The sequence below is a fragment of the Puntigrus tetrazona genome, chromosome 19, assembly GCF_018831695.1.
Source record: "Puntigrus tetrazona isolate hp1 chromosome 19, ASM1883169v1, whole genome shotgun sequence".
Taxonomy (NCBI): Eukaryota; Metazoa; Chordata; class Actinopteri; order Cypriniformes; family Cyprinidae; genus Puntigrus; species Puntigrus tetrazona.
The window spans coordinates 7563673-7576070 of NC_056717.1; the positions used below are offsets into that span (position 1 = coordinate 7563673).

The 12398-nt window shown below is 38.8% G+C and overlaps 1 protein-coding gene across 1 annotated transcript; it reads right to left on the bottom strand.

The window, feature by feature from the left end:
* Positions 1–4870: 4870 nt before the first annotated feature.
* e2f3 (E2F transcription factor 3) lies at positions 4871–11832 on the bottom strand. Its single transcript, XM_043216942.1, has 7 exons — positions 11341–11832; positions 9328–9430; positions 8950–9169; positions 8658–8825; positions 8423–8537; positions 6216–6354; positions 4871–6120 (listed from the first exon to the last, which is right to left on the bottom strand). Exons 1-7 carry the CDS (start codon positions 11596–11598, stop codon positions 5834–5836), a joined length of 1290 nt encoding a protein of 429 aa, XP_043072877.1. The 5' UTR covers positions 11599–11832; the 3' UTR covers positions 4871–5833.
* Between the last annotated feature and the right edge of the window lie 566 nt (positions 11833–12398).

Here is a 12398-nt window from a genome sequence, read left to right on the forward strand (position 1 = left end):
AAACATCAGGGGTTCTCCTTTATGCTTCTTTTGAGCCCGTGTTAATGCAGTAAGGATAGGAATGTGAGAATAATTGTTTTCTTATCTCACTGTTAGTTTGCTTATAACTCATTAGAATAGGAATGCTGATTTAATAGAAAAAATAACTCATATGGATTCAGTAATTCAAGCCGGTAAGAGCCATCCACAATCATTCTTCAGAATCAGACGTGGTATAATTTCTCTTGTGAGAAAGATCGTTCCAATAAAAGCATTCGGTATTCTGATTCTATTTCAGGATACGTCACAGGAATAGTTCACCCGAGAAAGAAAAAAAAAGAAAATTTGCTGGTAATTTATTCCCCCTCAGTCAATTCAAGGTTTGAACAATTGTAAGATTTTAATATTGCACGCTCAGCAGTGAATCCTCGATCTGCAGTGAATGGGTGCCGTCGGAATGAGAGTCTTAACAACTGATAAATATGTCACAATAATTTAATAAGTTATTCACGACACTCTAGTCCACCAGTTAACATCTTGTGAAGAGAAAAGCTGCAAAGCCAACGTTATGGTGTTTGAACTGCAAACTGTTTTTATTTTGTGCGTGTGTCCATTCAATGGAAATCAATGGGATGCAATATTTATTTATTTTACATTTATTTTCCAATAATCTGTACGTATGCCAAAATACAGAAAAAAAATTATAATGTATGCAGTAAAAACGATGGATGAATCATGCTATATCGTCATGTACCATGAGTATGTATTATGATATATCCTGTAGAGCAGAGTGATAAGAGTGCAAACTACTACACAAACAGTACATACACTCCTCATGAGAATGACTTCTTTTATTCCCATCTGGAAACTAAACCATCCGGATCAATCACATACATTCTCCTTGACAACAGACAATTCTGTCTGATTAATTATCCATCACTGCGCTGCCTGCATTGTGAGTGTATGGTTCCTATATACATATCAAACACATAAATAATTAAACAATCTTACACAAGTTCAATAGGCAAACCGAGGCAATCTGGGGGATAGACACATGTCCTGACATCCGTATCAATCAAATTCCTATATGTCAGACAAGCAGCCTTATAAAAGTCCCTTGTGAAAAGAAATACACTTTGTTCAGTTTAATGTGTATTTGTAGTGTACTTCAGATCTTAAACTTAACTTCCAGATAATATAATATTAGTTTATTAAAAGGATAAGTTTGTTTTAAATAACCATGCTTTCATATATATCTAAATGTACTGTAATGCCAAATTAAATAAATGCTTTAATAATATTTAAAATAAGATCCCAAATTTTAATGTGAAGTACTGGATTGCATTTTAATTAAATTGAATTTTAAAAGTAATGTGATTTTCACATTTTTTTATTAGTATATATATATATATATATATATATATATATATATATATATATATATATACTAGTTGTCAAACGATTAATAGTGATTAAATCGCATCTAAAATTAAAGTTTTTTCTTTACATGTATGTGTACTGTGTTTATTATGCAGTATATATTTTGAAAATATTTCGATATTTATGTATTTACAAATATATATATATATATATATATATATATATATATATATATATATATATATATAATATATTACCAGCATATTTTTATATTTGTGTTTGTATTTATATATGCAAAATAAATATACACCATATACACACATGTAATTAAAAAACATTTTTTTGGATGCTATTAATCGGGATTACCAGTTTGACAGCACTATTTTTAAATTTCCCTAACAAATGTGTAATTATGAATATATTTAAAAGCATGATTTCAAGTTTCAATAGAATTTACATTAAGATCAACGTTAGTTTAGCATAAATGCCCATCACCACATTCCCCAGACAATGGACACAAGGCAAAATATTTGCATTACATTAAACATTTACAAACCTATAAAAATATATTCAGCTGTGCTTAAGGCCTAATATGTTCAGCTACATGCATTCCATTTAATTATTAAGTAAAAATATATTTATTATTTGTCATTATTTCATTCTAAGTGTCAGAACCGTAAAAAAAAAAAAAGTCACTGGTGGCATAGCATTTATTTTAAATACTGCTCAACACGTGGGCTAATGTTTTGTTAGGCCATTCAGTCATCAGTCCAGCTACTACTTTAATCCACAAAAGAGGCATCTGGGTTTAAATCTCAAACATCTGTGAATGAAGCACAAGAAAAAGACACATTTCCAGCTGGGTAACCATTATAACTTTCCTAAGAAACGTAGCCAAATGCAAAAAAAAAAAAAAGCGTGATATAAAATACAATTTCAATGAAACGTGCAAACAAGATGTAAGAATCAAAAAATAGCGCAATATATCAATAGCATTTAGTTAAACTAGCGTCCTGTCATAACAACTGTCACACGGCTAATGCTGAAAAACATGATTCTAATGTGATAAAAGAAAAAAAAATTCTATTTCAATCAAACTTGCAAACGAGAAGCAAGCAGCAAAAAATAGCACAGTATATAGTACATATTTTCCTGTCATTCAGTTGCCTTGGTATCCGTTACTACGCTTCTTGCTGCTTTTTCTGATATGCAAACATCTCTTCTTGAGCTATGAACATCTGAACACGAATGCAAATAAATCTGGATGACATCACCCACGCATATGGATTTCATACAGATGCATATGGTGGTGTTTTATGATGCTTTACAGTGTCACGGTATCCTTGTTTATAATATCCACAGACCTCTGGCCGCTGCAGTGTGGCAAAAAAAAAAAAAACGGATCGGGTTGAGCAGACTCACTGCTGAAACTCTGAAACAGAGGGAATGAAGAGCAGCCTGCTCCCGATTGGCCGCATAGGATGCGGCGAATGGCAGCGTAGCGTAGCCCTCGTCCAATCAGCATCCATCAAAACACGCCGTGCGCTTTTATGAATGAGGAGCAGCGTATGCCGTGCGTGTGCGCACGTGTACGATGCGTGTGTACGTCCCAGCTTTACCGTAGCACTCAACACGCGTGCAGAGGAATGAACGGCGCGCAGAACGACGCAAAACAATCATTTGTGGCAGCGCAGGCTAAAATAAAGGGCGCTCTGCGACCGTCTGGCTTGAAATTTCCCACCGGAGCCTGCGTGGACAACAGCAGCAGCTGAATGAAGCATTAATCAAGGGCACACAAATATCAGTTTTCACATAACCAATGAGAACAGCTGCAGCCATTTGTTTTAACTGCTGGATGGATGCTATAATTTGAATAACTGATAAAATCTGTGACTTTCCATGAACCTAGTGTCTGGCAAGAAAAACTGGGGAATTAGGTTAAGTGCGTCTGGGCCCTCTTTGGCGTCTCAACAGTGCCCCCTAAAGATGGGCGAGAGGAGAGCTACTCAAAACAAATTACATCATAGATTGCCTGCCCATTCACTGCTGCTGCTGCTTCTTGCAGACAAAGAGCAGACAGGCTCGAAGCCGAGACGCATTAGTCCAAACGTGGCGAGATAAGGGACGTCTGTAGATGAACGGGTCCGTCTGTTCGTTCTGGGTGGACTCAAAGCATAATGTGAAATTCAACATTTAGTCAGCAGGGCTGAAATAACGTGGAACGCCTTTGAAACGATGCTAACGCGTTACCGTTTTGCAAAAGCAGCGCTAAAGGAAGCCGCGTAAATTCGCAAGACCAAAATGTATGTGGTCATCGGGTTTTGAAAGAAGCAGCGTAACATCTACATTCAATGGCACTGCATTGATTTGAGGGGAACGCTGTCAAGACTGTGGTTGAGAGAAAGTTTCTCTTTCAAATGAAGAACATGCCATCTAATGGTAAGCGGGAGGAAGACAGGCATCACATTCATTCAGAAAGAGAAAATACATTTGTTAGTTTAGCAATGTAGAGCATATTAACTAGCGTGTATATAAAATTTTAATTCAACTGAACTAAAAGTTCATCCAACAGCTCTTTCATTATTTTCATATTTTATTCGAACGGAAACTCCCCAGTGATTCTGCTTACTCCTAATATGGGCCACTAGACATTTTCTTTATTTCGGTTCATACCAAACAACAGACATAACCATAATTTGGAATTCAAACCTAATATCAAAGAGGCGCAGCAAAAACTGACAAAACTATAACACTGAGGATTTGAGGAGTTTCTCACGAGAATGAATAAAGACTTATAGTACCATCTCCTCAACAGAGATAGTTATGCAAGCTGAAATAATTGCTTGTGTGATACAGTTGTATGTATTGTATGCATCATACACGAACACAGCAGGGCAGAATATGCAGAAATTCATAGCTTTATTAAAAACAATTTGCAAACAATTGATGCGCAGTTTACAATCCACATATAAAACTTCACATTTTCACACACATTGGCACACAAAACTGCCTCTTAATTGTTTAAAAAAAAAAAAAAAAATCTACATTGGGGTAAATCAAACTGCACCGTAGAATAGAATAGATACTGGTGATTAATCATAACTTTCTATGCAATATGGCTGCATACATGACCATCCCTCATTTCAACGCAGAATCAAGAACTAGTGAGCATTAGCACTAATTCAAAATTATGTACCATAATTTACTTTAACCACAGCAAAAACTGCAATAACAAGTTACTTCACATTTGAAGTATTCAACAATTGAACTCTCCTTAATATTTATTAAAAAAAAATAAAATAAAATAAGTAAAGCAACAGAATGGCAGTCTAATTTGCAGGAATAAAGACTGAAAAAGAAAAGTTTTAGATCAGTGGCCTGTGTATAAGCACGTAATGTGCCTTTTCCAGAAGTGGGGAGAAAAAAAATAATTTATAGGAATGAGCAAAAAAAAAAAAAAAAAAAAAAAAAAAAATGGGGAAAAAATGCTGGGGAAGCTATTAGAAAACAAAAAAAAAAAAAAAACCCTGCTACTGAAAAACCTACAATTCTCCGTTATAATCATGGCGATTTACGCCACAGACGTACATGATGGCTTCGTAAGACTTCAGTCTTCAGTGCAATCCAGATACTGAAATACATTCAACATTAAGGGGGACTACATTATGCTTATATTCAAAGTTCACTTGCCAATCTAAAATTTAAATCTGTAGTATCCGAACTCGCAGAATAATTATATTTTTTGTTTAAACGATGAATCGCACCGCAATGCATAAACATCGTCATTTCTTTGCGAAAAATCTTTTGGTAACAAAAGGGATAAGACACTGTAGCTCAGGAAAACATTTGATTTTACCCAGCGATCACTAGATGGCCACACAAAGCACTCGCTCCTTGATCTGTGCCCTGAGAAGCTGAACACTGGCAAAAAGCATACTAATGATAGAGCACCAAATGCACTTTGGATCATTCAATAACGAAACAACTCGCTGATCTTTTGATACTTAGCTAACCTATGATGCAGAGACGTTTCTTCCTCCAAGGAAGCAAGCAAGGGCTTCTCAAAAGGACAATAACATCCACATTAAGAGTAGAGAAATACTCCATTTTCAAGAAATTGTGACCTTTCGGCGTTATTTGTAGCAGTGCCGTCAGGAAATCTGGTATGACAAAGATCATAAATCACACAGCTCATGCAATTCACCACACTAAAAGTAACTTTAAAACGACATTATCAGGATACAGAAACCCATCTGTACAGTATCAGACAACAGAAATCTTGGATCCCTTAGCAGTAGGATCCATGCGTAAACGGTCAATGTCAAACGCGACAAAATTCTAGTATTCGTGAAGTTCAGTCTGTAGTTCATGCCCAGAGTTATGCCCACCAATCTCGCCAATCCAGATACCATTCAGGAACCAAGAAGCACCATCGACTAACTTGAAAACGGGTCCGGTCGGTCTCCGGGACGGCTCATATCCTGAGCAGGTCATCCAGCGCTAACGTGTCCAGGTCGCAGGAGTCAAACAGGTCGCTTATGCCCTGCTCATCACCCAGGCCCAGCATGTATTCATCACTGAGAAGAGCAGGAGACAGCGGCACGAAGGGGATGGACTCCTCCGGCTGCTGGAGAATGGAAGACAAGGAGGAACTGAGGGGTGACATAGGGGCACTTCCGGTCAGGGGCTCGTAACCGTTGACGCCACCGTTAGAGCTGCCGTTCATCTTCACGCCATCGGCCACTCCATCTGTAGCGGCTTCTGAAATCAAAGAACAGGAAAGAATACTTGAAGGATGAACTTTTTTCTTTTTTCTTTTTTTTGGAAGGACAAATTGTTGCTGTAGAGGTTCTTGCCTTGGGAGACTTTGAGAAACGCAGGATGATTTCCATTCACATCAAGGCCGTTCTGCAGCAGGCTCCCGGAGTCACCACCGTCCGTGCAGAGGAAAACGTCAATGGGACCCTTGGAGCTGCTCAGGTGCACCTGTAAACTCTGAATGGATATTAAATAGGAGTTAAATCACTTTTTTAAATGAGCTGCTTTTAGTACATCCAAAGTAACTATTAAGCCGTTACACTATGCAATTTATCCAATTTTGAGCCAAATTCTGCCTTGTGACCAAGTTTTAGCTTTGTCACGAGTCGTTTATCTTGCAGTGTACAGGGGGAAAAGAGATTAGCCCTACTCGATCAGATGGTCGGATTAATTTCTGACATGTCAGATATTAAAAGCAATTAAAAGCAAAGCTACGAACCGACTGCCCTAAAGTTAACTGTTTGGAACTTCCTTGTCTATAAGTTTTTTTTATTTTTATTGACTTGCACTGTACTAGAAGATTGAATGAACAGCGTGAGTTGATACCTCACTGAAGTCACACAGAAAGTGTATGAAGTATTTCATTTGCGTTTTCCCCCCTTCTCTTGCGGCTTAACAACGGCATCACTCCTAAAGTCCGGTACACACCAAGCTGACAACGAACTAGTGCTATGGTGTCGGCTCACAGCGGCAGTGTTGACACTCGATGGCCAAGGAGCACATTCTTTCTGCACCCATGCAATTTTTTTTCCTTCTTGCACTGATTCGCCAGCTGAACAGCCAATCAGAATGATCAGAAGGCCCAACATCTCCAATGTCGACTCAAGCCCAGTAAAGTCAGATTTATTTTAGAATCTGGACCGGTAAAGGCCAGGACATACCAACGTTCAGCTGAGCATTTGCCAGATTCGTCTTTGGTGTGTTCCAATTGTCAAATCAGTTGAATCAGTACCAGGGCCGTCAGTGAGAGTTTCAACTTTAATTGAATGTAGAGTTTAACGAACAAGTCAGTGCACAAATTTAAAAAGCACTGACAACAAATCCAGATGTAAACTTGAATTTTTGAGTTCACCCAAAAATTAAAATGTACAGCATTTTTACAACATATGACTTTCTTTGAAATTAACAGTCTGAGCGTTTTTTTTTTTGTTTTTTTTTTTAAATGTATACTGGCCCTTACGAGTTTGGTAATGCTCGTGGCTATTATTTTGAAACTTCATTAACTGGATATACATTGTGAAAGGAACCTTCACCCCTTTGAGTGGGTTATCATGTCTTCTGAAGCAGATTGATGGGTTTTTGTAAAATATTTCTAGATTTTAGATTACAACAAATGGTTTACTCACGCAGACAATCAATATGTAGACTAATATCCAATTTCAAAATAAGCAGAAAGCGGTTAAGACTCCCCACATACTCTCGCCTGAGATTGCATTGTTAGAATTTTATTGATGGTTATCACTGGCATCATTGTCCAGAATTTGGTTCAAATGCAGCTTTAATTTCCTAAAGTGAAAACAACCATTCAAAGAGTGCTTTTAAGATCTAATGCCTTAATACTGACTGATTACCCAACTGTGACCATGACTTACCAACTGCATTTACAACAATATTCACCATGGTGGGCATTTTGACATTTGTGATTTGACCAATGAGGATTAACAATCATTCTCTACTCATCACTCCAGAATATCAATTTTTTCCATTTGTGTCTGACCTCAACGGACTTACTGAAGAACCAAAACTGCTTCACAAAAAAAAATAAAAAACAACCCAAGAGCCCCAAACAAAATCACTTCTAATTTGTGACCGATCTCATTTGCTATCCACTGTACTTCTCACCGGATCTTATGCCATGTCATCAGCAGTGTAAGAAAGTGAGCCATGGGGAGTATTTTTCTGATGGATGGACTCACTTTACTGGAATTCAAAACCTCAACAGCCAACATTTCCCAAAAGCATTGTTAGCCTAAGCTTATCATAGCCCCACTGGTACCAAAGATTCTACAATGTACTTAAGCTCACGGTGCTTTTGGGAAATGCAGCACAGGACATTTTATATGACTCAATGTATTTGAGTAAACCATGGGGTAATTATCACTTTTGGGGCGAACCATGTCTTTAAAATTGTGACACTTCAATCAGTGCACTAAACGGACATTTAAATGCCTGCAGCTGAAAACTGTTGTAGCACTTAAAATTGCTACCAACTACTATAACATTTTAATATGCAGAAATGAGTTACCTCCTTTGGGTCAGGGACCTCCAACTTTGTTTCAGATGGTGCTTTAACCGCTATGACGGTTTGGTCTTTTAGGCTCTTTATTCTTCGGATGTCCTGATAGGTCACATAAGCATATGTGGAAAAAGGTTAAGGACAAAACAAGTTATTAACTTCAATTGCTTCTAGCGCTCTCGTTTCCTGATCTCCAGCGGCCATTACGCTTGAGAAAACACAGCTGAATGCTAGTAAAGGATATTTCTGACTGTGTATCTCTTCAGTCATCTGCTGGACGTTGCGCGTGCAGGTCTGAATGAGCTCGTCCAAGCGCCTCTCCTCCTGAGTGAGCGCGAGCATCTCTCTGGCCAGGCTGTGACTCTGCACGGCCGGAGACGGAACGCCACCTTCTGACGGCAAACTGGAGCCCCTGCATGCAGCGCAGAACAAGTCAACTCCTAAAACTCTTTCAATCTGAACCAAGAACCCAAATATACTAAATGTCCAAAACAGTCAGCGTTGCTTAACTCAAACCACACTTTCAAGTAACTCACAGCCATTGTATGTTGTTCTTCGACTTCTTCTTGATGAGGCGCACCCCCTCCAGCACGTTGGTGATGTCATACAGACGTCTCTTCTGGACGTTGAGCACAATGGCGGCTTTATTGAGATCCAGCACTCCATCGGAGGACTGCGCCAGCAGCTGACAGAACTTTTTAGTCAAGAATCCCAAGGATGTGTCGTATCGGGTCTTCTCCGGTGGGGTTTTGGGAGCTGAAACGCAAGAGAGGCCATTTAATCATTCAAACCTCTGCAGCAGAACGAAGGAGGGCTGGTTGGTGATGTAATTATACGGTATAACTTAATATTAGGCGGCTCCGCAACACTTATCACATCAGCAAAAACGTGGAATGACATAATGAACTTTATACCTTTGGGGACCTTCAGCTTTAGAGCTCCTTTGCGGCTCCGAAGGGTTTTAGCTGGCTCGCTGTACTGGTGGTCTGTGATGTCCAGCTCCAGTCTCCTTTTAGCCTGTTCCAAGAAAAAAGAAAATACGTCAAGGTTACTTGATTATATGCAATGTAAGCGCTACACAACTCAAATGCACCGGAAAGCTAAAACTCCCATTTTATGCAATAGTTAGCCAATGTCCTCGTTTTAAGAACAAAACGTGTGCATTATTCATAGAAATGTCTGAGCAGATTGAACCCAACACTTACATTATTTGGAAAAGTTGGCAAAATCATTGGGTAATAAATAAAAACATGCCAATATAGTGTCTACGGCCATAAAAAGTACATTTATCAAGACTAACACCTTGTAAGTGCTTTTTTTTTTTGCAAACCATCCAGGATTCATCTTACCAACAACAAAAAAAAGAAAAAGCAGATATTAGTTAATAAATACAACATTTAAAAAAGGCAAACACCTGGAGCAAGGAGGAATCAAAATGGCTGTCCTCCATTACCAAAGCCTTAAACTCAGTGACCACCGAGAATCTTAAGTGTACCGCTGACCCCGTGATAATTATAGATGCAGTCGAGATCTATTTTTTGCATTTTGCGTGTTGCAAAAACCCTGCTGTCATCATAACATGTTAAATAGGAAACCGTGTGATGTCATAGGAAGTGCAAATTGGAGCTTGTGTAAGTGTGTAGACAGAAACACGTTTGCATTTGAAGTTTAGACATTTTTTGATAAAAAAATTTGCTGGATTTAATGACAGACATGTGGAGTTATAAATGCCGTATCACTGCACAAATGAGAATAGATTTTTGTAAACCTTCAAATCTTTCAGGAAAAAAAAAAAATGTATGCAAACAAATTCTCAATCTCAAAATTAGCTTTTTTTTATACACATCTTCAAATTAAAGCTCTATATTTAGCCTCAAGTTTAATTTTATGATTAATATTCCCAATATAACGTACAATAATCTCGTATGACATTATTTTCAGTGTTATTGTTCCTTCATTCGTCCCCCTTCTGCTTCTACCCATGTTTTTGTTTACTTGCAACTCATTTCATTTTTTTACACTTATCCTTTTCGAACTGAAAGCATCTAAATTTAAGCCTGAAGCGGTCATAATTGCTGTATTGTTTCATGTCCTGGTCCCTATAAAACAAAACCAAACTTTGAACTCCCTATAAGCCGTTTAAGTTCGGGTAATATGACAAACATCGACCTCGCGCACGTCAAAATACTTTCTAAACAGATGCCAGGCGGGAGTTTGCAGCAAATAACGATAAAAACAACAGTTAGCAAAGCATTTGGCTTAGCAGAGTCCGCGAGCTCAAAACTGACTCCATCCCCCATCCTAAGACAACAAACCAGGGCCTAGACTCCACCAATTCAAGCTTTTGCGAGTTAAGCGGACTCCTAGACTTCTATCAGAGCGTATCGGATCGACGTTGCGCGTCGCGTTATCCGTGTCAGACCTATATAACGCGATTTACAGCAGCAACGCTCGAGCTTTCGAAGAAAACTTTAAAAAGCGTGCAAGTGGGCAACCGACCGAGTTACAAATACTAAACTCTTGTGGTTACAGCTTAAAAAAAATCAAAATCAAAACCAATGCATTAACGCATCTTGTCGCGTACAGTTGCAGTCGTACTGTCCGATACGGTTAAAGTTGAATCGTAAAAACAGCAGGGACTACACTGCGGAAATATGCATGCTTGCATGGGTGCGTGTGATAAACAGTCATCGTTGCGCGGTTTGGGGACATTCAATAAACGACTCGCAGTTAAACGATATCTAAAACGTGCTGATTTAAGTTGTACGCGATAAACCCGCCTGCTCCGGATACCGAATGCACATAAAGCAGCTTCAGAGGTAGCCATGATGACAGCAGAAGTAGGCTAAGTGGACTTAGCCTAACGACTTAACATCTACAGGATTGAATGTGCAACACTTAAACGCCAAATTAAAGCGGACACTCACCGGTGGTCGTCCCAGCGTGGGTCGCAGTCCCGTCCCATGCGTCGCTCCTTGTAAAGGAGTTGTGTACAAACTGTCAGCAGAAGCCTCGGGCGCACAGACATTATTAGTGGACGGCGGTGTGTTTATTTGTATACGGGCTGCGTTGGAATAAGCTGCACACCGTCGATCGGAAACCGCGCTAAAAACACCGTGTTGTTCACCTCTAACAACCCCTGTTAACATTACTTGTCCTGGGACCGAGGAACCCCCCTTTCTCATGATCCTCAGAGGCGCAGGTTCCCTTTGTCCCACTTGTGCTTTGAGGCTCGATTTCTCTCAAATCCGAGCGAGCGGATGCAAAATAATCATAAATGATGAAAGCGCACAGTGTTAGGAATGCATCGATGTAATATGAGTGAAATCGCTGAAGCCTAAAACACCCGATGTAAGCGATTAAAATGCGATGCAAACTCCCTCTCGCTAGAGCGAAAAATGGCTCCAGGAAGCGGACAATGAAGTAGGGGATGAGGTTTACGCGCGAAAGGTCCTCCCGCGAAACTCAGATTTCCCGGGAAATATTTGAAACGGATTTGCATATGCGAAATCATTGGCCAGCACCGTTCTGTTTTCCGCCCTCAAGCGCTGACGTGTTGGTAAAGCGGAGCCAATGAAAACACAAGATGGCGGATTTTTTAAAAAAATACACCGGCTTGTCCTTTAGGGGGCGTTAGATATCCAGCACAATCTTAGTGCACTACATAGTCTAATCTAATAAACTGAAAAATAAATATATCAGACGCTTAATTCTAACAGATACGTAAAAGTAAACATGAAGCAAAACGTACAGAAAATATTATTGGTATTTTATTACCCACAACCAAAAGAAACCACCGAATTAAAAACTAGTTAAAGTAAAATGAACATAAATAGATTTGAAAATGTTCTTTTCATTATACTACAGGGCAGATAATATTTGTGTACAATTTTAGAAACGTTTAAACTAGAATACAGGGCAAAATTTACTGCAGTATATATATAATATAATTCAACATATCAAACTGGCCATTGTGAGGTAAATA

Coding starts and splice junctions, on each gene's coding strand:
- e2f3 (XM_043216942.1), bottom strand. CDS start 11,598: ATGAGAAAGGGGGGTTCCTCGGTCCCAGGACAAGTAATGTTAACAGGG. Junction 9,431..11,340: donor CCACGCTGGGACGACCACCG/GTGAGTGTCCGC, acceptor TTCTTGGAACAG/GCTAAAAGGAGACTGGAGCT. Junction 8,826..8,949: donor AAGAACAACATACAATGGCT/GTGAGTTACTTG, acceptor CGCTGCATGCAG/GGGCTCCAGTTTGCCGTCAG.